A 24,530-nucleotide genomic window follows, 5' to 3' on the forward strand; every position below is an offset into this window, starting at 1 on the left:
TGCTCCCTAAATCCACCATTAGAGGCCTTATTATTTTTCCATTATAGACTACTATACATGCACTACTGTCCTTTAAAATTCTCGTTTTGAGGTACCATCACATAGTCTGCCTTATTGTGGCTATGCAATTTCACCTTCTTCCAGGTGGTTGTATAAGTTTCTCCTGAATAAGGTATTGGGCTCACTTACTGCCACATTTTGCAGTTGGGGATTAGCTTCCACAGGTACCGTTTATACACTACTATGTTCACATCACGTTTTCAGCCCCATGTGGGGAATCCAAAAAGGATACTCACGTGCAGCCCAGTGTGTGGCTGACGGCCCTATTGACTTGAATGGGCAGGATGGAGTCATTTTGTAACTTTGTTCTGTTCATTTTGCCGACATATACTACTTTGTGCAGGAGTCAAAAGCGTGGAAGACCGCACTTTTAAGTCTTGCACAAAAGAAGTATCTGTCGGGCACAGACTGACAGAGCGTCACAAAATGACTCTGTTCTGCTTAATCAAGTCAATGGGGCCGTCGGCCGCACGCCTGGCTGCATGTGAGTATCCTCTTTTCATTGATTCCCCACATGGGGCTGAAAACGTGATGTGTCAGAAATAAATGAGAGAACAGGCCTTCTCTTGTTTTTTCTTTATTTCCTCTCCCTAGTAACCCTGTTGTATCTTTCTGTGAGGCCCTATAAAGTTCATGGCATGGACTAAGCTTTTGAAATAAAGTAGATATATTGCCATAGACATGCGCTAACCCTTGGTAAATAGTGTGCCGTTCTCAACCACCATACAAACATCCAGGAATTCCACTTGTGAAGCTGCAAAGTGTGAAAATATATTATATATATATATATATATATATATATATATATATATATATATATATATATATATTGTGGACATGTCACAGGAAAAGTGCTCGAGGGGAGGTACATCTCACCCAGACTACTGCTTATGGGGAGATGGTAAATCTGGAAGAGACCTGTCACTCAGCAGTGATATGCTGCTGAGTTGTTCTTTAAATTTTCCGGGCCGGATTTACTGGAATGGTGGGTAGGTTGGTAGTGGGACCTGCCATTCCCTCCCCCTCGATCCAGTGTGGGTTTTGGGATCAGGTGAGCTCTGATCCCAATCAGCCTGAGAAGGCAAAAGCTCTGGTCAGTCTGAAAGGGATTGCTCTCAGCCAGGGGTGAACAGCTTGCATGCTGTATCTCCTGGGAGCAACGAATACTGCCGCCGCTGGGGCCTATTCATACCCTGTGATACTGCCTACTGAAGAGTCAGATAGGAGACTTGTGTTAGTAAGTGCCCAGACGGGCAAGGACCTTTTTGTTTTGTTCTGAAAAGCATGGTATTGCTACATTTCTGTTGAGGACTGTTTATGCAGCTAATAAACACCCAGCTGTTTTTATAAGTCCAAGTTTGCTGTCTGAACTGTGTCCAAACACACCATCCCCCGGGAAGATCCCTACAATTGGTGCTGCGGAGCGGGCAAAACGGTTGCTAGGGGCAACGGTGTGCATCAACTTGGCTACAGCTGCGTATGTCCTGGGTGAAGGCTGCTGCTTCACTCCAAAAGCAGCCAAGCAACATGGAGGAGATGATGAAGCAGTTAATACAAGTGAGTTTGCAGCAACAACAGGCATTGGCCGCACAACAACAGGCTCAGGCAGCCGCTAAGCAGGACCAGGCGGCCGCTAACCTTCGCCATGAACAGGCAATGGCTGCACATCAGCAAGCGATGGCTCAACAACAGAAACTTATTGAGCACCTAATCGCAAAGCAGGAGGCGTCTGCAGGTGCTAATCCCCAGCTGGTGGCCGCAGCCGCGCCAGAGACCTTGTCTGTGAAAAGAGCCGTGCAGCGAGCGCTGCAAAAGATGACTGCTGATGATGATATTGAGGCCTACTTAACTGTCTTTGAGCGGGTGGCTGAGCGAGAGAAGTTACCCTCCACTGAGTGGGCAGAAGTGATTGCGCCCTATTTAACAGGCGAACCTCAAAAGGCCTATTATGACCTCAGTGAGCAAGAGGTCAAAGACTATCCTCGGCTAAGAGCGGAGATACTTGCCCGACTAGGAGTTACTGCTGCTGTCCGTGCCCGGAGGGTCCGCAACTGGAGCTACAGTCTGGACAAATCAGCGAGGTCCCAGATGTACGACCTGATCCATTTGGCAAGAAAGTGGTTGGAGCCAGACACCTCTACTCCTGCCCAGATCCTAGAGAGGGTCGTGATGGATCGCTACCTCCGTGCCCTTCCTGCTGATCTACAACGCTGGGTAGGACAAGGTGACCCTAGGAGTGCCGACGAACTCGTCAGCCTTGTGGAGAGGTTCCAGGCGACCGAGGACTACCTCCGTGATGTTCCTGCAGCACCGTCACCTCCCCGGAGTGCCAGATCTGTGCCATCATCTGGTAAGAGACTTCCATCTATTGGGGGAGTGTGGAGGGGTGCTGATAGAGGGAAGAGCGCTCAGGAGGTGTCTCAGGGGCAAAAGACTGGTGATGGTCCCCGGTGGCTAAGTGGCCCTAAAAAGGACTCCCTGCCAAGGAGACCAGGCCCTATCCAGTGCTGGAGATGCCATGAGACGGGACATGTGTCTGCCCATTGCCCTCTTACCACTGAGCCCATGGAGTGTGACGCTAGCCGGCGTCAGTCGCTATTTGCGGAGCCGTCATGTGTTGCAGTTCCTGGACTAGAGACTGAACCACAAGTCTGCAACATTACTGTCAATGACTTCCCTGTTAAGGCGTTGCTGGACTCAGGAAGCCTTGTCACCCTGGTGCATGCCAGCCTGGTGGCTGGGGACTTTGTGCCAAAAAGACATATGAGCGTTGTGTGCATACATGGTGATACAAAGGTTTACCCTATAGTACTGGCTAATGTCGGGACTGAACTAGGCACTGTACAATATGAAGTGGGTGTGGTTAAAAACCTTATGCATAATGTGATATTGGGGCGTGATTTTCCATTGTTCTGGGCTCTATGGGGAAAACAACAATCCCCTGAAAGGAGTGAGGAGACCCCTAAGTCGATTGCATTACCCACGGTAAATGATAAAAATGTACAGGAGGAATATGATGCTTTTCCTTTGCAGGTCCTGGCTGGTGAGGAAGAGGCTCCTCCCACTGAGCAGAATGTTCCAGACTTAGAGGTGTCTAGGGATAATTTTGGTACTGCACAATTACAGGACCCCACTCTCAAAAATGCTAGAGAGCAGGTCACTGTTATGAATGGGGTACCTCAGGAACCAGAGGCTGAGAAAAAATTTCCACATTTTTCTGTGACTAATGATCTCTTCTATAGAGTCACTAAGATTAATGATGAGGTTGTGGAACAGCTTCTGGTGCCTAAGTCGTACCGGCGTCAGGTACTCGACATGGCCCATAATCATGTCCTTGGGGGCCACTTGGGGACAGATAAAACACAGGAGAGAGTCCTCCAGAGGTTTTTTTGGCCTGCGATTTATGCTGACATAAAAAATTACTGCGAGTCGTGCCCCACATGTCAGCTTAGCTCCCCAGTGTCGCATTTCCGCAGTCCTTTGGTTTCGCTCCCCATCATAGAGGTACCTTTTGACCGCATTGCAATGGACTTGGTGGGTCCCATTGTAAAGTCGGCTAGGGGACACCAGTACATTCTAGTTGTCTTAGACTACGCAACCCGCTATCCTGAGGCTGTACCCCTAAGAAACACTGCGTCTAAAACAATTGCCCGTGAGTTGTTTTATATGTTTTCCAGGGTGGGGATCCCCAAAGAAATCTTGACCGACCAAGGTACTCCGTTTATGTCAAAGGTGATGCAGGATGTATGCAAACTGTTTAAAATCTCACACCTTCGTACCTCTGTATATCATCCCCAGACAGATGGATTAGTGGAGAGGTTTAATAAAACCCTAAAACATATGTTAAAGAAAGTAGTGGAAAAAGATGGTCGGGATTGGGATCACTTACTACCTTACCTGATGTTTGCTATTAGAGAAGTGCCCCAAGCATCCACAGGGTTCTCTCCCTTCGAGTTGGTCTATGGTCGTCACCCTAGGGGTTTGTTGGATATAGCGAAAGAGACATGGGAAAGTGAGTCCACCCCATACAAGAGTGTTATAGAGCATGTAGCACAAATGCAGGACCGTATAGCCACTGTAATGCCCCTAGTAAGAGAACACCTCCAGAAGGCGCAAGAGAGCCAAAGCAGAATTTACAATCGTTCTGCCAGAATCAGGACATTTAGCCCAGGTGACCGGGTACTCATTCTTGTTCCCACTGTAGAAAGTAAATTCTTAGCAAAGTGGCAGGGTCCCTATGAAATTGTAGAGAAGGTCAGTGAGGTAAACTACAAGGTACACCAACCAGGTAGAAGGAAGCCTTTTCAAGTTTATCACATAAACTTGATCAAACCCTGGAAAGACAGGGAATCCTTGGTAGCGACAAACCCTGTTAATAATTTGTCACAACCAATCCCTCCGGTCAGGATTGGGGACACTCTATCAGAGTCACAGAAGCAGGAGACTAAAGAGTTTTTGCAGAAAAATAAAGACAAGTTTTCTGACCTCCCAGGGCGTACGCATCTCATTCACCATCACATTGAAACTGAGCCTAGAAGCAGAGTAAACCTTAAGCCCTATAGGATACCAGAAGCACGGAGGGAGGCGGTGTCAGCCGAGGTAAAACGTATGCTTGACCTAGGAGTCATTGAGGTGTCCCAGAGCGAGTGGTCCAGCCCGATTGTGTTAATCCCAAAGCCCAATGGAACTTGGAGGTTCTGTAATGACTTTAGAAAGTTAAATGAGATCTCCAAGTTCGATGCCTACCCCATGCCCAGGGTGGATGAGTTGATTGAGAGAATGGGTAGTGCCAGGTACATAACCACCCTCGATCTCACAAAGGGCTACTGGCAGATCCCCCTCACTCCTGAGGCTAGAGAGAAGACTGCATTCTCCACCCTTGATGGGCTCTTCCAATACGTAGTGATGCCATTCGGGTTACATGGAGCCCCTGCCACTTTTCAGAGGTTGATGGACTTGATCCTGCGACCACATCGGGATTACTCTGCTGCCTACCTCGATGATGTGGTCATTTTTAGCCCTGATTGGGAAAGTCACCTCTGTAAGGTCCAGGCGGTGTTAGAGGCCATAAGTGGTGCGGGGTTAACCATCAATGCAGAGAAGTGTGCACTAGCCTTAGAGGAGGCCAAATACCTGGGATACATTATTGGGAGGGGGTTAGTGAAACCACAACTAAATAAAATTGAGGCAATACAGAATTGGCCCAAACCCCTCACAAAGAAACAGGTCAGAGCTTTCCTGGGTATTACGGGCTATTACCGTAGGTTTGTGCCAAACTTTGCCACAGTTGCAGCCCCGCTAACTGACCTGACAAAGGGTGCGAAGTCCGCAATGGTGACATGGACTCCAGAGGCCGAGAAGGCTTTTCAAAGCCTTAAATCTGCCTTGTGTCAACAACCTGTGCTAGTTACCCCTGACTTTAGGCAAGAATTTCTGGTCCAGACAGATGCCTCTAATACAGGGTTAGGTGCCGTCCTCTCGCAGGTCGTGAATGGCGAGGAACACCCGGTGATGTACTTAAGCAGGAAGCTATCCCCGGCCGAAAAAAACTACGCCATTGTTGAGCGAGAATGTCTGGCAGTGAAATGGGCCCTAGAGTCCCTAAGGTACTACTTGCTAGGTAGAAAATTCAAGTTAGTTACAGACCATGCCCCCCTAACATGGATGAAGCTGAACAAGGAGAAAAATGCGAGGGTGACTAGATGGTTTCTATCCCTCCAAAACTTTAATTTTACAGTGGAACACAGGCCAGGAAAGTTACAGGCAAATGCTGATGCCCTATCAAGGGTACACTGTCTGTGGGGACAGAATGCTCAGCCCTCCGGTCTGAAAAAGAGGGGGGGGATATGTGGACATGTCACAGGAAAAGTGCTCGAGGGGAGGTACATCTCACCCAGACTACTGCTTATGGGGAGATGGTAAATCTGGAAGAGACCTGTCACTCAGCAGTGATATGCTGCTGAGTTGTTCTTTAAATTTTCCGGGCCGGATTTACTGGAATGGTGGGTAGGTTGGTAGTGGGACCTGCCATTCCCTCCCCCTCGATCCAGTGTGGGTTTTGGGATCAGGTGAGCTCTGATCCCAATCAGCCTGAGAAGGCAAAAGCTCTGGTCAGTCTGAAAGGGATTGCTCTCAGCCAGGGGTGAACAGCTTGCATGCTGTATCTCCTGGGAGCAACGAATACTGCCGCCGCTGGGGCCTATTCATACCCTGTGATACTGCCTACTGAAGAGTCAGATAGGAGACTTGTGTTAGTAAGTGCCCAGACGGGCAAGGACCTTTTTGTTTTGTTCTGAAAAGCATGGTATTGCTACATTTCTGTTGAGGACTGTTTATGCAGCTAATAAACACCCAGCTGTTTTTATAAGTCCAAGTTTGCTGTCTGAACTGTGTCCAAACACACCATCCCCCGGGAAGATCCCTACAATATATATATATATATAAATATATATATATAAATATATTAAAGCTGAAATCTTCCTGAGACCTTAACCACTCGATGGAAACTGCCTCAATACATCTTAATAATGGCTGGTTGTATTTAATGAAGGAGATGGCTGTAGTGTTACAGTATATTTTATAGCTTTAAAGGGAATCTGGGGCATTTATGTTCCAAATGGCTGACACTGTTAGATAGCTGTTAGATCAGGGAGACACATGGTACTTTTCATATATCTGTCTGTAATTCCAGAATGTAGAAAACTGTTTTTTATTCTAGTAAGAGAAGTTAAAGAGGCCTTCCTGAGCCACGATCTGCACCAAGCTGTAGCACCTTCTCACTACCCCACCCATACCTGACACTGCGTGGGACTTGGTTTCCAGATGTCAGTCAAGCAGAGGGGGGGGGGGGGAAGCGCAGCCATGCCAGCTTTTAGCAGATCAGGTGTTTGGAAAAGCCTCTTTGACTCCTTGTACCATAGAATAAAAGCTTTTCCTTACATCCTGGGAGTACAGCTGGACATATGAAAGGTAACACATGTCTCCTTGACCTAACAGATATCTAATAGTGTCTGCAGTTTGAAACATGAATTACAGTTGGCAGATTTGCATATGTAGGGGGCGTCTGGTGACACCATAGCTGTTCGTATGTGTTTGTATTACTCCGTCATTGGGAAACCAGTTATAATGCTGCAGTTACATAGAAAGTAAATGTTGTTCTTATCTCACTGCCCTCCCCTGGTGTCCTCCTACGGACTCGTCTCATCCCACCATGGGTGGGCACTACTTATAAATCCTATTACTATACACAAACAATGTATATCTTGGGGGGCCACTGATGCTTAAACCAGTCAGTATCCTCCTCCACTCCAAGACAGGTAAAACAGGCGCAGGTCCAAGAGGTAACAGTGATATAAAATATCATAAAATTTATTAAAAGAATTATGCCGGCGACGCAATGCGTTTCAAGACCGGTCCGGTCTCTTTATCAAGTCAGGCACCCCAGTGCTGCAGTACACAAGATGCAGAGAAACAAAGATGAACTGTAACAGCTAAACTGTAACAAATCTGAATATACAGGTAAATAAGACAATTGGAAGAATTGTACCCATATGTGGCACAGGCATCTTGTACAGAGACCCAGAAGCTAAAAAAAGCTAATGGAACTACAACTGAGCAATGCAGTCAAATGATGAAATGTACTAGGTGTCTTTAAAGCGAAAAAAAGTTACTTTAGATCAGCAGAGCTGCTGGACTTGATTCATACAAGTGCAAGCAGCCCAGTGAGCAGACCCTTGAAAAGGTTTTTTTCATATTGATACAAGTGGCTTAATAGCTTTTCAACAAAGATTAAGGGGGACATGTATCCTGTGGTTTTTGTTTTTTTTTTTGAACAGGTGGTACTTTTTTATGGGCTGTGCAAAATTTAACGATTGATGTACAAACATTATAATTTGGCACCTTTTTGTGCAATTTTTGTCTAAAACAGTTTGGCTAAAAAAAGCTAGGGTGGCAGTGGAATACTGTTGTGCAATGTTTAACAAAAAGTCAGTAAAAAAGGTAGCTAATCTGAAACCACGCCCCCTTCTGGCACCAAAACTGAGAAATGGTACACGTGGAAAAATCGAGCTAATTTGCCTTGATAAATGTTGTGCAAAAAATACTCTGTACACTTTGCCTATGGCTGTATCCATGTTTTCCAGGCACCCTTAAAGAGTAACTGTCATTTCAGGGTCATTTTTCTGAAAACAATAAATATCTATAGTAAAAGCGATTTTAAGAAACTTTGTAATAGGTTTTATGTACTAAAAGAGTTTCCTTCTGTACTGAAAAAGCAATCTCCCAGCCTCCCCCCTCACATCAAATGAAGCAGGACTTCTGTGTCCATTATGTGGCTATGGAGAGGGGAGGGGCTGTTAGGAGTGACTGAGCACGGAGCAGTCCTGCACAGTACAACACCCTGCAATCTTCTCTCAGTAAGTTCATAGATAAGAACTGACCTTTCTGACCCCTGAATCCAGCGTTTTAGGTGCCCAGAGAGTCTACAAACAGCTGACCTTCATGTCACCTCTTCCTGCTCCCTCATCTCCCTCGGCCCCTCCCCCCTTCATAGACTTACAATGGAGAGAACAGAACCCGTCTTCACTGGCTTCTCTGTAATGAAGACGTGTTTGCCTGATAATGCACAGATAAGAAGTCGAGGGGGAGGCTGGGAGATTGCTTCTTGAGTACAGAAGGAGGCTTTTTTGGCTGATGAAACCTATTACAGAGTTTCTTAAAATCGCTTATACTACTGATTTCTGCAATAAAAAAAAACATGACAGTTACGCTTTAAGGCCTCATCCAACTTCATCCAATTAGCCATTGATAATCAAATGCTGCACATGCTGGTTTGGTTGGACCTGAACCTGCTCTAGTTGTGCTCATCTCTACAATTTGGGCTTTTTTGAACAGACACCGGATAAGAATACATACATTGTGTACCTGGGAGTCTTCAATAGGCGCCTGGCTCATTTCCACCTGGGATCATGTTGTGGAGGTGTTGGTGGTGTGACAGTGGAAGCCCCCCTAGCCCTAAGGGTCCTTAGACAATGCAAATTTTGACAATAAATGATCGCTGCTTGAAATCGTTCGCCATATTACACAGAACCATAGTCATTAGTTATGATTGTTACTACAATCGTTTACTCTATCTAATCCCAGCAAATGAATGAACGATGTGGAGTTACACTGAGAGATTAGCAAACTACGAACAATGATTTTTGTGTCAGCACCAAATCGGCGACATATGAACGATTTCTTGTTGGTCATTTGATCGTTGCCTGCATTTACACGAAACGATCCTTGTTTAAATTCGAGCGATATAACAATATAACAAAGCTTTTACTGGTAAAGGAGAAGTCCGACAATTTTTTATTAAAGTATTGTATTGCCCCCCAAAAATTATACTAATCCCCAATATACTTTTATTACGGGGAATGCTTATAAAGTGCTTTTTCCCTGCACTTACTACTGCATCAAGGCTTCACTTCCTGGATAATATGGTGATGTCACGACCCGTCTCCCAGAGCTGTGCGGGCTGTGGCTGCTGGAGAGTATGCTCAGGGGGATGCTCAGTGTCCCTCCAGTGCCGTGTCCCATAGTGTCCCCCTGCCATCATCCTCTCCAGCGGCCAGAGCCCGCACAGCTCTGGGAGTCTGGTCGTGACATCACAATTTTATGTAGGAAGTGGCATCACCATTTTATCCAGGAAGTGACATCAACATTTTATCCAGGAAGTGATGCCTTGATGCAGTAGTAATTGCAGGGAAAAAGCACTTTATAAGCATTTCCTGTAATATGTGTATATTGGGGATTTGTATAACTTTTGGGGGGTAATATAATACGTTAATAAAAATTTTCACTGGACTTCTCCTGTAAGGAGCTCACTGCATCATAATTCATCAAGAATCCTGTAAGAGTTGAAGAGTCCATTGATATAAAACCTCACCACCAGATCGCTGATGGACCATGTATGGATTACCATATGTAGTTATTGAGTGGGGGTTTTGCAATAGCGCTTATTATTGTGGCTATTGGAACAATTACTTCATTGTGTATACATTCCTTGCTTTGCGTGGGTGCCTGTCTCTAGGGATGTTCCTAATAAAGTTTATGTAGATTTGTGATGTTCAGTGACTTTCCAAGAGCTAAACACATCATTATTAGAGATGAGCACACTTGCCGAAAGGTGGGGTTCACACAAACTCAAGCGTCAGCATTTGAATCCCACTGCCTGGAGAAGGTGGATGCAGCCTATCAGCTGTTTGAAAAGGCTGCCTTGCTCTTACTATGCTTACCAATGCTCGTCCATACAATCGCTGTATTATAAGTAGCAGTGAAGAGGGCAAATATGGCGCTGTTCCTTCATGTGATGGGGTAATCCTAAAATTTATTGCAAAGGGTGCTACTGCCAGATACACTTATAATGTCCCTCTGGTGGCATGCTGTGATATGCTGAGGGGTTGTGTTGCTGGGTGGTTTAGTGCAACCTTAGGGCTCACCTTCTGAAACCTTCCTGTCACTGTGGGGTCCGAGGGTGCTGGGGCCCTTTTCTACTTCAGCATACACACAGGGACATATTATTTTTAATAAAAGTCTTCACACAATAGCGGTGAAAGTATAATCACCAAGATAGAAGCCTGTTAACTTGAAGGATAATTATATACAATCCAATACAGGAGCATCTGATGACGGTAAACTGGTGGCTTGATCAGAGTCCTTAGCTTCAGGGGAAGGGTTACCTTGGTTACTATAGCTTAGACTTGGTGTGTAAATAGGGTTTTAAGTAGACAGACCTGTTCCAGAGACTTAGCGATTTTCCAGCCTTTATAAGGTTACGTGTGAATAGGTCCTTGAAGTTACTGAAGAGACTTGACGCTGTCAACGCTCGCTATCATGTAGGAGGAAGAAACATGGACACACTGACTTGGAAGCCAGGAAGATGTGGACAGTGAATGGGAGACCCTCTATCACTTCAGCAATCCGACAGCAGGCACTAATAAATACAGAGGATGTCCTGCTGAGACTTTGAAGACACATATTAGTCCTTATGGCCGACTGGAAACAGGATAGGGGGCTGAGGATGGAGTCTGACTGGATTACTGAGGTGACGTAGGGAGGTTAGATGTGACTCTGGCAATGCCAGACTACCAACTGACACTGACAAGACCACACAGCCCTTCTGGGTATCAGGTGGGCGGAGCTAGCTTTCCCCTGGCCAATCACTAGAGTGTAATAGGTTGCAGGGCCATTACACACTCTTTAACCCTTCTCTGATTTGGTTGCTGAAAGCTAATCCCCCCCCCTCTTTTTTGATAATTGAAGCCTGCACATTGCTTCCACCATGCCTGCTTGACACCTATTCCTCCCCCCTCCATTGATTGACAACAGGCATGGAGATGGTGAATAGGGGGAAATAGGCTGGCTAAACCTTGGCTCTCGCTTTGTTGAAACACCCCCAAACCCCTTCCCCTGGGCCACGTTTACGTATTGTAGCACTGCAGTCAGCATCCGAATGCTTGCCATTGGCGCAGTTCTCACGCTCGCTCCCCTACTGTACTCTTTACTTGTACCTGTCCTCCTGGTGCCCACCACTGTCATTTTCCCCGTTTCATTTTTCCTGATTCTGGACGCCGCAGCAATGCCACCACTGTCCACTAAGTTGTACATGTGATTGCTTGCCTGGGATTTAAAGGGCCAGCATGTCTCCACCAATTTCTGCCTAAAGTTGCTTTATTTGTTCCTCCGTGCCTGAGAGTTGTCGGTTCATCTGATTCCTGTCTTTATCCTAACCTGTGCCTGTTCCACGGGTGGCTTGCCCTTTTGTACAGTCTACCTCTCACGTTGCTGACTCGGACTGACTGTCCTGCATCTGAAGTCTCCTGCCTTGATCCTGCACCTGGTTCTCTTGTTGATGACCCAGCTTGCTGAATACGCCAATTTGGCCTGTTCTCTGGTTCCTCTTACCGGCAGTGTCTGTCTGTCTGGTTCTCTGGGCCAGCCACTACCCACACCAGGACCAAGATTGTGAAGCGACCGGGTGTTTTCTAGCCTCAGAAGTCCAGATTCTGCATCCTGGATCGGGATGAAGGGTGACCACCTAGGTAGAACTTAAGCTCTGCTCCCAGGTGTGGCCCAAAGCCAACCCGGTTCGGTAACACAGCTGGTCCACATACACTGTCTGTTACATATATTAACAAACAGGCTTCTATCTTGGTGATTAAAGAGGACAATGGAAATAAAAATAAGGTGTGCCTGGAATCCTAATGAGATGCTTTACCTAGCTGTGGGTTTATTTTTTACCCCTTTTAGTTTAGTTGCTGTCAGGTCCACTTTAAAGCAGTCGGCCAGTTAGATGACCTTGCCGAATAACCTATTCCTGGCGTAGCCCACTCCAGCTTGCTGTGTATTATTATAGAATCGGCTTAAATGATCACAGCAATGAGTTTTACAAAAGGACGCTATACGACAAGCCTAGCAGAAAAAAAAGTGTGAAACTCCTATCTCAGCTTCCTAGACTGTGAATGTAACATGTAGTGGGATTCAGGTGTTAAGTGCAGTCACAATCAGGACATCCAGTATGTCATGCATTAAATGAATTGTCCATGGATACAAGACTTCCCAAGCATAATGCCGTTTAGGTCCTGAAGAGTTAAGCTGAGCACGGAGGCCACAGCGCTGGTGCCAGACACAAGGCCTTTTTAGGTAATCACATTTGCATTGCTTAATGTAAGATTCCATTACCTGCATGTGAAGCGCTTTCTCCACAGAGACTTGTGGTCAATAGCATTCAGCCGCTCTGAGCTGGAGAAATGACTTTCAACAGGCAATTTCAGACTTTGTCTGTTTTACATTATCTCTCTTTATGTGCACTCCATCACCCTGGTATGTTTGTAAATCCAGTGGCTCGGGGCCATTTCTCTTAAAAAGTAATTTACGGTCGGATGTCTTCAGTTCTATATTCTTGTGACAACCGGTCCCTAGTGGATAAATAAGAGTTTGCAATTTTTTTTTTTCTTTTTTCTTTACTAGCATCCAAAGATTTACATACACGCTTTAAGTGGTCACTTTGTCACAGGGTCACCCAGTTCCCACCTTGCAGAGTGCAGTATGGGTGATAACTGTATGACTGGTCGTTGCTTTATCTACAGGGTTTAATGGATTTTAAACTTCCAAGCATCGTGCTGTGAAATCCTGTAGTTACGACCTCAGCAGCCTTACACCTAAATAAAAGCAAGCATGGATGATCTGAGCTGAAATAAGAGTTCAGAAACTTTTTATGGTCATCCCTTGTGCAGCTATATTAGGCATTGTGACTATGGCTTTGCTTCCAGATGTTTCTGTAGCTCGTAACCAGTTTAGTTGCTTTTGAACTTTTTTTTTCCCTCTCTGGAGTACTCCTTTAACTATGTGAGTTGAAATGGGAATACCCCTTTAAGCTTTAGGAGTCTCTCTTGCATTGATATCTGTGTGTGTGTATATATGTGTATGTGTGTGTATATAAGTATATAATGTACGTGGAGACCGATTTTTCTGAATTATTGATCTGTTAGGCTGACTTCACACTGCGTTTTTGCAATCCAATAAACAAACATATCCGTTTTTAATTGGTTACTCATAACTGGCAGAAAAACGAAATCAACACTATTTTTCTGTACGCTTAATAAAACCCGTATCCGTTTTAATCCGTTTTTTTTATAATGGAAGGCAATAAAAAAACAGGATGGCACACAATTGCATCCGTTTTTCCATAAAACGTATACATTAAATGGATCGCAAAAATGCAGTGTGAACCCAGCCTTACAGAGATCTTTTAACACAGTTTTCCTGGGGCCTGATAGGGAATATTTCCGTGTGCATGGATTGTTTTGTTGTTGCTGAGTTACTGCTGTCTCAGTTGTAGCACTATATGCTGAACTAACAAACTTTTGAAATTAAGACTTTTTATGTAGAGTCGCTAACCTTTTTTTTTTTTTGTGTGTGTGTGTGTGCGGTGATGTTGTTTTAAAAATTCTATGGGCGGGTTGTCTTTAGGTGGGACGGTGTCCATCAGGCTGGCCATGGAATCCCAGGAATGCCGGCCTTTCTCCACAAGCTCCTATTTAAACACTTTCCTGGAACCGTTTAACCATTTCTCTGAGCTTGTTGAAAATAATTCTATCAAAAGCTGAAGTGTTTAATGGGACAATAGTAAAATTATACATTTTATTAATCCGGCTCTATGACTAATGGTTTTAAAGATATTACCATCTTCTAACAATGAAGGATAAAGAACGAAATCTGCTGTGGGACCTTCAAGGTTTGCACAGATTTTGCTTTGGATTATCATAATACACATGCACTTTACAATACAGAGGAAACAGACAGAGTAATAAAAAAAAAAGTAAATTAGTAGTATCCTGCTGACAGTGTCGGACTGGGGTATCTGGGGTCCACCAGAGGAAGTGATCCTGGGGGTCCTGCAATGAAGAACCAGTGAAAAACATGTCAATCAGTGTTCGTGCAGGTTCTACAGATGGGGGCCCACCGGTGTGACACTGGTTGCTAATAATAATGCCACAGAATAGCCTGCCCCTGCCATCACTAAACTACAGAATAGGGTTTACCCTGAAATATCACCTGCAGTCATTAGAGGTGATGAGGTTCCCTTACTGTAAGGGTATGTTCACACTGAGGGAAGGCGAGGAATTGAAGAGGAAAGTTTTCTGTTTAAAATTTCCTCCTCTTCAGCTCTGGCGGAATTCAAACAGAAAGCGGAAATTCAAATTCTCAATGACTTCTATGGGATTTATCTAGCGGAATCCTCCCAAAGAATTGTCAATTCTTTGGGCGGAAAGCAGATCCGCACTGTAAATTCTGCCGTGTAAATAACAGAGCAGAAATCCCATTGAACCCAATGGTTCAAGCGGAATACGTGTAAAATTAAGCGGGGAAAATTTAAGCTTGAAATTCCTTGCCGATTCCTCAGTGTAAACATACCCTAAGAGCAGTGTAGAATAGTCATGTTTGCAGCTGGTTTTAGCAAAAACAGAATACTTACACATGTATTCATGTTCATTGGAACTTGATCCGTTCGGATTCCCAGTAAAAACGAGAATACTTTTGCTTGTCTTACAGGTTTGCTTTGTTTTCTTCTGATCTGTAGGGGGAAAACGAATTTTCATATTTAATCATACTCTTTCCCTTCTTCCCCCTTTGTCTACAGGTTGAACTTGATGAGCATGTTTGTTTTTTAAGCCATTCATATAATAGACTAACACTAGTTGTTATATTTGAATGAATGCCCATTGTACTGCCTATGAGCAGTTCGTGAACAGAATATTTGTGGGTACGTTCACACATTCGAATTAGTAGTGGGTTTCCTACAGATCCATTGCTATAAATTCACAGTTTGTGAATGTACCCTAAAGGGGCTGCCTAGGATTGTAAAAATACAGTATGTCCGTTTCTGAGTTGTGTCCTTTTTATTTTATTTTATTGTATGGCTGTAATTTATTGAGTTATGTATGATTTATAATATGTGATCAATTTCTTTTTACTTGGTGCAGTGCTTTGAAGCTTTTTATTAAAAAAGAAATAAAATAAAAAACAAATCCTAAGCAGCTGAGAATTGTGTGGCAGAACATATCTTACATCCTGGTAATCTTATTATCACTTGTGTAGGTGTTAGAAATGGAAGGTAATATGTTTTCCTTTTCTTGTAGGTGCTGAATGCACAGAAAGCGGGATATAAGGCTGCAATTGTTTACAATGTCGACTCTGATGATCTCATCAGTATGGGATCCAATGATGGTAAGTATGCAGTTCTTCATCCTATGAAATTGCAAGAAATTATTCTTGTTAATATTCTCCTATAAAGTAAGGGAAATTAAATGTAGATGTGACAAATGAATCTCCCCAGGATAGGTCATCAATACTTTATTAATGGGGCCAACACTCTGCATCCCTGCTGACCAGCTATCCACCAGAGCCTCAGCACTCGCCTACACAATTCAGCCAGAAGGAGACAGCTCCATGCCTTGTCTAGTGGCCATCCTTGGTTACTGCAGGTCAGCTGCCATTCATCTACACAGTGAATTGGAGCTGTGTGCTGACAGCTCTGTTCAGTGCAGATATGGGCAGCACTGGCAAACAGAGGGCTGAGGTGAGGCATGTGTATTCATCCCGCTGATCAAGTCTTGGTGGTTTATTTTGAGTAGAAGCTATCTATTACAAAGTCCCGCAAAAACCCAGTCTATTGTGTGCATTTGGCAGAGGTTATATTTCTCATTGAGTTACATTGGGCAAGAATTGCAAAACTTGCAAAAATGCTTACAGTAAGCTTGGGCAAACATGTAAATATAGTTAATAACTATATTTTCCTTTTTTTTATTTATTTTCAGTTGACATTCTTAAAAAAATTGACATTCCATCAGTCTTTATTGGAGAGGACTCTGCAAAGATTATGCGAGAACAGTTTACCTGGGATAAAGGGTAAGAGGTCACTCTGGTTCTTGCTTTGATGCACACCAATAGTTGTATACACTTAAAGAATCACTGCTAGTATAAATACCTTTTGCTGAGACTCATTGCAATGGGAAGATACAGTTAGGGAGACTGTGGTGGCAGTGCGATCAGCTGCTCGCTAATTCCAACACTTAAGCCCAATTGTAGTCTTAGAGGCTGAAGTGAGACTTGCTGCGATCAATAATTTTTGACATGCTTACTGACATATCAAAAGTTTTTTATAATGACAGGGACTCTTTCAGATTAAGCACACATTTTAGGTATGGTGTGATGCAGAGTATACCTTTTAACAACTAGATCGTTTACAGTAATACCGTAGCAAAGCGCTTTATCTCGGTAGTCTGCTTATCAGCCTGCTGCCTTTTAACTCACTGCCGCAGGATCCAGTCCTTGGAAACTGGGAGAGGTTTCCCAGGACTGGATCCAGCTTTTCCGAGCACCCAGGGAGGAGTAGCAGTTAAAAGGAAGAAGGCTGATGAGCGGATTGCAGAGAAGACGAATCGATTTGCTTTATTACTGTAAGGGGCAACTACCCCGAAACAGCTGTCTGTAGATGGATGGATGCCTGCCTTGGTAAACCCTTGTCATGTCGCAATACTGGCCACAGAGTTAGACTTTTGACGCAAAGGGGGGCCACCCTGGTGACAGGTTCTCTTTAAGGGGCTACCTATCAGGGTGGTGTGGTGATCTCCCTACTGGGAGTCACCCCCTTGGCAATAGGCTTTCCTCCAATGGAGGGATATCTTGCTATTACTGTGTTTTGAGACTCATAACTGAGGCTCCACAGACCCCTCTTTTGCATATAGATATTTTGTAAGTTTAGTACATCTCATTCACATGAGCCAACTAGGATTTTACAAGTGTCATTTTAAAAATTAACCATATTATATAATTAGTTACTAATCGGATATAAAATTGTTTTTTTTCCATATAGTGCATTCATTGAGCTAAAGCCTGATGGAAACCTGCCTTTGGAATACTATTTAATACCATTCCTAATCATTGTTGGGATTTGTCTGGTGCTAATAGTAATTTTTATGGTATGTAGCTATTTTTGTTTCTGTATTGAAGAAACTAGTATAATATATAATCACACTCTGCATGCATACTATTGACCGGACCTCAGAATTCCCAACATCATTACTCACTATTATGCTTTGAGTTCACAAAAAAATAAATCTTCATGCTACTGTACTGACACAGCCATGTCAGCACAGTAGCGTGGAGATTTAACAGTTTCAGAGCTTACAGCAACATAATTAATGACAATGCTGGGAATTCTAAGGTCTAGTCCGTAGTATACAGTCCACACACAGACCGTATATAACACTTATGTAATACGAACCTCAATAGTAATTGTCAATCTGTAGAATGCCAAGGTATTATAAAATATCTAGGAAGAGTATATATCATATTCAAAGAAAATCAGGCATTTTATACTTTATCTAAAAGCTTTTAGAAATTTAATAGATTTGCCTAGGTCTTCTGTACAATGTCTGCATTTTACGCTTTGCCTGCAACATATACAAATCATATCTGTACAGTGTATACAGGTATGTACAATATACATCAAATGTATATACAGTCCTAAAAAGTACAGTCAAGTATATAAAGACTTTTCCAAAAATGTATATAAATTTGCTCATTGATTCATTGTACACATTTTGGTTAGATAGACATTGCATGAATATTTGACCTTTTAGAACATTCTTCTGACAATTCCAAGCATCCCAACAACATTTTGGGACAAGCAGACCATGAGAATAAATCATTTATGAATACAGAGATCACACTGAGAGAATAATAATTCCCATGTATCCAATGTTTTTCTGCAAAAAAAACCAAAACAGATTACCAAGTTTGTGCAGGATCGACACCGAGCAAGAAGGAACAGACTGCGCAAAGACCAGTTGAAAAAACTTCCCATTCATAAATTTAAGAAAGGTAAGGTAATGAAACGTCAGCATTTCAGGTAAATGGAAGCAAAGTATATCTATTATTGAACTATCACGTCTTATACTTTGCCTGCTGCAGCAACAGGTGTAAAAGCAAATGAGAGTTTCCATTATTATCACTTGTGAGAGGAAGACATTTTGGTATTGCGTTTTATTTGTTTGTTTTAAGGCAAACTCATAACTTTCATGTTGTCCGGGTAGTCCTAAGTAGCTTCTGCTCACCCTACCAGCTTTGATTGATAGATCTCTCTGTATACCCAGACAAGGAGAGATCTATCATATAAGGCTGATAGGGCAGGGGAAAGCTGCAGGGTCCATCCTGATGACTCATGGTTTAGGCAGCTTGAAAATGATAAAAGGTTCCCTTTAAGAAGAATGAATTACTTTCTACATTGTGTTTCAGCATAGGCTCTGTTTAAAGGTTTAGAGTGAAGTGCGAGGGAACAGTCGTGTTTCCTTGTACGGTAAAGTAGCTGTACGATTTCCAAATGGTGAGCAGCTTAAAGACGTGTAAATATTTAGATGCTGCAAAAATTTGCCTTAAGCATCTGTAAGGAATCAGGAAAATATGGAACAAAGAGAATGGAGTCCTGTGCCGGAGACTATATTTAGCACGATGATTTTTACCTTGTAGACTATACACGTTTGTCTTCTTTTCATGTACTTATTCCACTTGCTTTGTTTAGTTTTTGCCAATGTGATGCTTTGATGTGCTTTACAGGTGATGAATACGATGTGTGTGCAGTTTGCCTGGATGAGTATGAGGAAGGAGATAAGCTGCGAGTATTGCCATGTTCACATGGTAAGGAAATCAGAACCTATGTATAGATAACCTGACTTATAGCGGAAGATGACATTTATGTTCTGTTTGTTGAAGCAGTCCAGATGTACATGTCCAGTATATACATGTATAGTGAGGCAATCCCTGTGGGAGGGTACATATATTCAGTCTGTGCTAACCTGAACATACATGTTAATTTATTGTTCGCTATTTATGTAGAGTATTAAATTAAAGAGTAACTGTCATTATAATAACGTCTGTCATGTTATCAGGCATGTGCATGCAGCCAGGGAGTGAATGGTGCGGCCACCACACTCTTTCCCCGGCTCGGTCTCCGGTCTCAGCAGGACTAAGCAGTAAGACCCACTGCGATCAGTAACTTTTGACATGCCTGATGACATGTCATAAGTTGTTTATAATGAAAGGTACTCTTTAAAGGGATTATCCAAGCTTAAAGGAACATGGCCACTTTCTTCTAGATACAACATCACTCTTGTCCTCCATTTGGGTGTGGCTTTTGCAGTCCAGTCATTGAAGTGAACAGAGCTATATTGCAATACCACACACAACCTGAGGCCAGGTAGACTGCTCCTTTTTTTTTCTAATCCTGGATAGCTCCTTTACGATTAAATGGATTGAACAGGTAAATGGAAGTCTAAGCTATTGCTCTAGGTTTTCATAACTAAGACACTAATCCATAATGAAACCTATGTACACACCCATCTCTTCAATAGACTTTGAGCCCTTTTTTAATGTATAATTTTTGTGTAAACTGTAACTAGAACTATGATTGTAGAGAGAGAAGTGATAGAAATGTTTACTAATACAGCAAAGGGCAAGGATGTAAATGTCTTACAAGTCAGAGGTAAATGACGCTTCGCACATTGAACTAAAAGACTAATCCTATTAAGATGTTAAAGAACAGTAAAATTAGGTGGGAAATGGTATGTAAATGGAGAACTTGATAGAAATGGCTTAGATACTTGCAAAACTCTTATGTTAACCTAAGGCATCTCATATAGTCCAATGTGATAAATAACATTGTTACGTTTATTTTTTTTAATCTTTTTCTCCATGCCGCAGCATAATGGGCATGTGTTATTCTTCTACCCTGCAGGCATGATACTAACAAGAAGTCATATATTCTGTGTGTACATTCTTTTTTTCTCTTTTCACGGCCACGCCTTTGCTGCATTTTGTCCTTTACGTAAGAACCCAACCTAAAAAAGAGAGAGGATTTCTATGCACCTGTGCAACCTATATTGGTTCTCTCCAAATGAACACACTCCCTGTGAACCTATATGAAGAGTAGTAAAACCCCTTTAAAGAGCACATAACTTCATAAAAGAACCTTAAATGACCATTGTCATTGAAAAAAACGCTTAATATGTCAAAAGTATTGATTGGTCAGGATTTGAATGTTAAGACCGCAACTAATCAGGAGAACGAGTCGGGAGAAGTTGCCTTGCCCCACGTTCACACTTGGTCCTCAGTCATTTTCCAACCTGGTCTGCCCCATAGATTTATATTATGCAGCTATCTAGGACACATAACACAGAGCTGGGAGAGAAAGTGCTGGGCATGAACTTCACCTCACCTAAATGGTCACGGTCTAAACTTTCAGATCCTGACTGATCAAAACTTTTGACATGTCTTTCTGATGTGTCAGTAGTTTTTTTTTTTTTTTTTCTTTTTTCCATGACTGGTACTCTAGAGTTGGCAGCAGTGGAGGATCAATATTTTCTCTGCTCTGAAACTTTCAGCTTCTAATCTGTAAGAGGCTATTGTCTGGATGAAGATGGTAAACGCTTGGAGAGGTGTGCTGCTTTCCTCCTTCATGCTGGATGTTATATAAGCAGCAGTGTAGGACTCCTGTGCATTATGGAGGGGGGATAAGAGGAGGCTAAAATAGCAGTAACTGGGATAAACTTTCTCTTCATTGTGATGTGGTTGCTGTAGGCAGGTATATCTCATATGTAGTGATACTCAGTTTAACCCTTAACAAGCAGTATGTACTTTTCTATGAGATTAACCCTTTACGAGCAGTACCTCTCCTTATGTGTTCTGGGGGGATGGAAATTGGAAAGTAGTTTCTACCTAAAATTGTTTCCCATATAAATACCCCATGACTGCTTTCATTTTCTTATCTAATTTTGTACCAGAATTAATATTTGCGTGTCTTTACATGCGGTATCACTATTTAAGTCATTTGAAGACCTTAGGATAGGTTTAGAAAGGGGACCTTTTTAACTAGGCTATGCTTCTTTTTACTTTACCCTCCTGGGGACCTACCTTGTAGTTTTACCATCATTTTGTGAGACATTTATTTAAGTGTATGCAAACATTTGATTTGTATGAATGCCAGAGGGTTAAACCCTTATAAATTTTCCTTCCTTGTGTTGATGTTGGGACAGAAAAGAGAAACATATATAACTTTATTTTGGTTCTCTTCTCCCCCTGCTGTGAGTGGCTCAACAGTATCAATCCCTATAGTATATCTAATTCTTACAAATCTACAATTTTTTCATTCCTTACAGTTGTAGATATTGCTATTGAGCTTTTTTGACTAACAGGCTAGAGTGTTATTAATTTATTAAATACATATAAATTCTTAAGATGTTTTCAAAAATATTTTTTTTCCTTATCTTAAAGATCCTTAAGAATGGGAAAAACATATGATATTTTTTTTTTTTTCCCCCTTTGTCCCTACTAAGGCTATGACTTGATTAAGTGGTTGGTATATAGAAAATTATCTGTACTGGGGGCAGGGATCAAAACAAGAGTGCCCATACTCCTCCCCCCCCCCCCCCACATCTAAAGGTAAGCCTCTAATCTACTGATGTGTCCATATGGGGCATGATCTGCTCAGAATGAAGGTCACTTTCTGCCTTTGATCCTCAGTGCCCTTTATTTGTAGGTTTGGTGCGCTGGGAGACCTGGCTACTGCCCTCTCATCTAGCCCACCCCTCCTAACCAATATCAGTAGAGCAGAGTAATGCCCCAATATTTATTTGGAGGGATGGGCTGGCCAGAGCAGATCAGTGCACTGAGGATGGTAGTCCTGTCCCAGTGCACCAAGACACCTGATTAGCATATAAAAAAACCTACAATTTTCCCAAATACAGCGCTGAGGATCACGGTAACACATGTACCTTAATCCTCAGCACCCTGTGCGCTATAGGGACATATCAGCAAGTTAGATGTCTCCCTTTAATGTTTGCCCCACATCCGGTGACAGTCTTTAAAACCTAGAGATGAGCACAACTCAAGCATGCTAGAGTCCGTCTAAACATGGAAGCCTTGACATTTAATTAGCGGTGGCTAAAGTTGTTGGATGCATTCCTAGGGAGCCCTCAAAAATATGAATACAGCCTTTGGCCTATAGCGGTATCCATGTTTTCCAAGCAGCCTTAGGGCTACATCCTCTTTTTCAGCCACCGATTAAATGCCAAGACTTCCAGGTTCGAACGGATTTGAGATGGGGATATAACTTTTAAGGGATGTTGCCTGCCACTTGTACTAAATAAGAGAATTTTAAGAAATTAGAAATTCAGACGTCATTTTAAATAACTAATGTTTGTTAGACATCTGTCGAAATGACACAGATATTTATTATGTATTTTTCCTTACCAGCCTATCACTGCAAGTGTGTTGACCCATGGCTAACAAAAACAAAGAAAACCTGCCCTGTCTGCAAGCAGAAGGTGGTCCCATCTCAAGGAGATTCTGAGTCGGATTCAGACAGCAGCCAGGAAGATAATGATGTTTCAGAAAATACTCCGCTACTGCGACCTGTGCCCTCTGCCAGCACCCAGTCATTTGGGGCAATATCTGAATCGCGTTCACAGCAGAGCATAGTGGAGTCATCTGATGAAGATGAAGATGACGATGCTGAGGAGGATGATGATGACGCCGACGACAGCGATAGCAGTGACGAGGAGCACAACACTGGAACTGTGGTGGTGCAGCTTCAACATAACCTAGAAAGAGATTCTCGAGACAGGAACACTGTTTGATTATGTTGGCATCACTTGTGAAAGTGCTCCTCATGTAAGATGCTGTGTAATACTCTTATTTTTCCCCACAAGAAAAGGTCTTTAGCATTGACCTATATGCTGCCTATTGTTAGGTCTTTTAGGCTGCTGGTTAAAAAAAAAAAAAGAAATGTACAGAATATTTAAATGAGAAAAGCTGCTAGGTAATCAATGCTTTAGTACTAGTACTGGACACTAGTAACAAGACATGAACACGACCAAACTGTATCTGCATGTGTTGTCTTCTCTGCACTGAAACATCTCATGGGCTACTAAGCACAGGTTAGAAATGCAGCTTTGTAAAGTATATGCTTTGCTATGCACAATGGACCTACTTTTAAAGACCGCTCTATGCTACAGTAGGTAGGCAGAAGGCGGTATGGATGAAGTACTATCAAGTAATTGACAAGTGTGGCTCTGTGAGGCATGATGCACAAAGCCAAGACGCCATTTTCTAGGTAAATTGCGGGTTTCCAATGTAGAATGTTACCAATACAATAAATAGGTCAGACTTGCTATTTTAATTATTTATTATGCAACCTTGTTATTTGCTGTTGCAGCGAAACATATAGTTTACTCCTTATAAAAACATAAGTATTTTGTTCAATCTATTAAATAAAAATTAAAAAAAAATAAAAATCTCTCTCTGGAAGAGAGGGTATATTTTATGGTTTTCAACTTTCTATCATTTCTCTGGATTTATGCACTTTGGGCAGAAGCTTATATTCATGTATTTAGCTACTGTACTATGAAGATTATATGTAGAAAGTGAATACACTTGTGTAAAGTTATACATTTTTATATCACATAAGTCTCAAAATAAAAGCTTGATTTCCCACCTAAGCACTGTCTTCTCTGCCTCTATTATCTGAACAAGTTTTGCAAGTAATAAATTGTGTTGCATAGTCTGCAGCTGCACCGCCCCCTCCATGTGTTCTCCTTACTGTTATACAGTAGACACTGTTCATCTTGCAGCACCACCACCACCGATCAGCAGGCGCTCATGTATATGCTGCCGCCTCTGCAACGTAAACAATTGCACTTTGCTTGCAGTCGTACGTTTTGTAGCAGCAGTGCAAAGAACTGCAAAGTTGTTCTATTCACTTCATTATTTATTTATTAACGTTTTATACCATGAATGGGGCTTTCCCGATCGTCCACTGACAGATGATGTCAATGGCGAAAGGGGCTGGGCTTGATGGAGAATCCCCCGCT

General features: G+C 42.7%; 1 protein-coding gene across 1 annotated transcript in view; it reads left to right on the forward strand.

Annotated features, from left to right (window-relative positions):
• RNF13 (ring finger protein 13) overlaps nucleotides 1-24,158 on the forward strand; it is a 67,744-nt gene extending 43,586 nt beyond the window's left edge. Inside the window, exons 5-10 of the mRNA XM_069975421.1 lie at nucleotides 15,744-15,831; nucleotides 16,422-16,512; nucleotides 17,480-17,585; nucleotides 18,396-18,489; nucleotides 19,222-19,302; nucleotides 22,915-24,158. Of these exons, the coding sequence (XP_069831522.1) occupies nucleotides 15,744-15,831; nucleotides 16,422-16,512; nucleotides 17,480-17,585; nucleotides 18,396-18,489; nucleotides 19,222-19,302; nucleotides 22,915-23,297 (843 nt within the window). The 3' untranslated portion in view covers nucleotides 23,298-24,158. The remainder of the gene's footprint in view (nucleotides 1-15,743; nucleotides 15,832-16,421; nucleotides 16,513-17,479; nucleotides 17,586-18,395; nucleotides 18,490-19,221; nucleotides 19,303-22,914) is intronic.
• The last annotated feature ends 372 nt before the right edge of the window (nucleotides 24,159-24,530 follow it).

Source organism: Dendropsophus ebraccatus, chromosome 6 (assembly GCF_027789765.1).
Source record: "Dendropsophus ebraccatus isolate aDenEbr1 chromosome 6, aDenEbr1.pat, whole genome shotgun sequence".
Taxonomy (NCBI): Eukaryota; Metazoa; Chordata; class Amphibia; order Anura; family Hylidae; genus Dendropsophus; species Dendropsophus ebraccatus.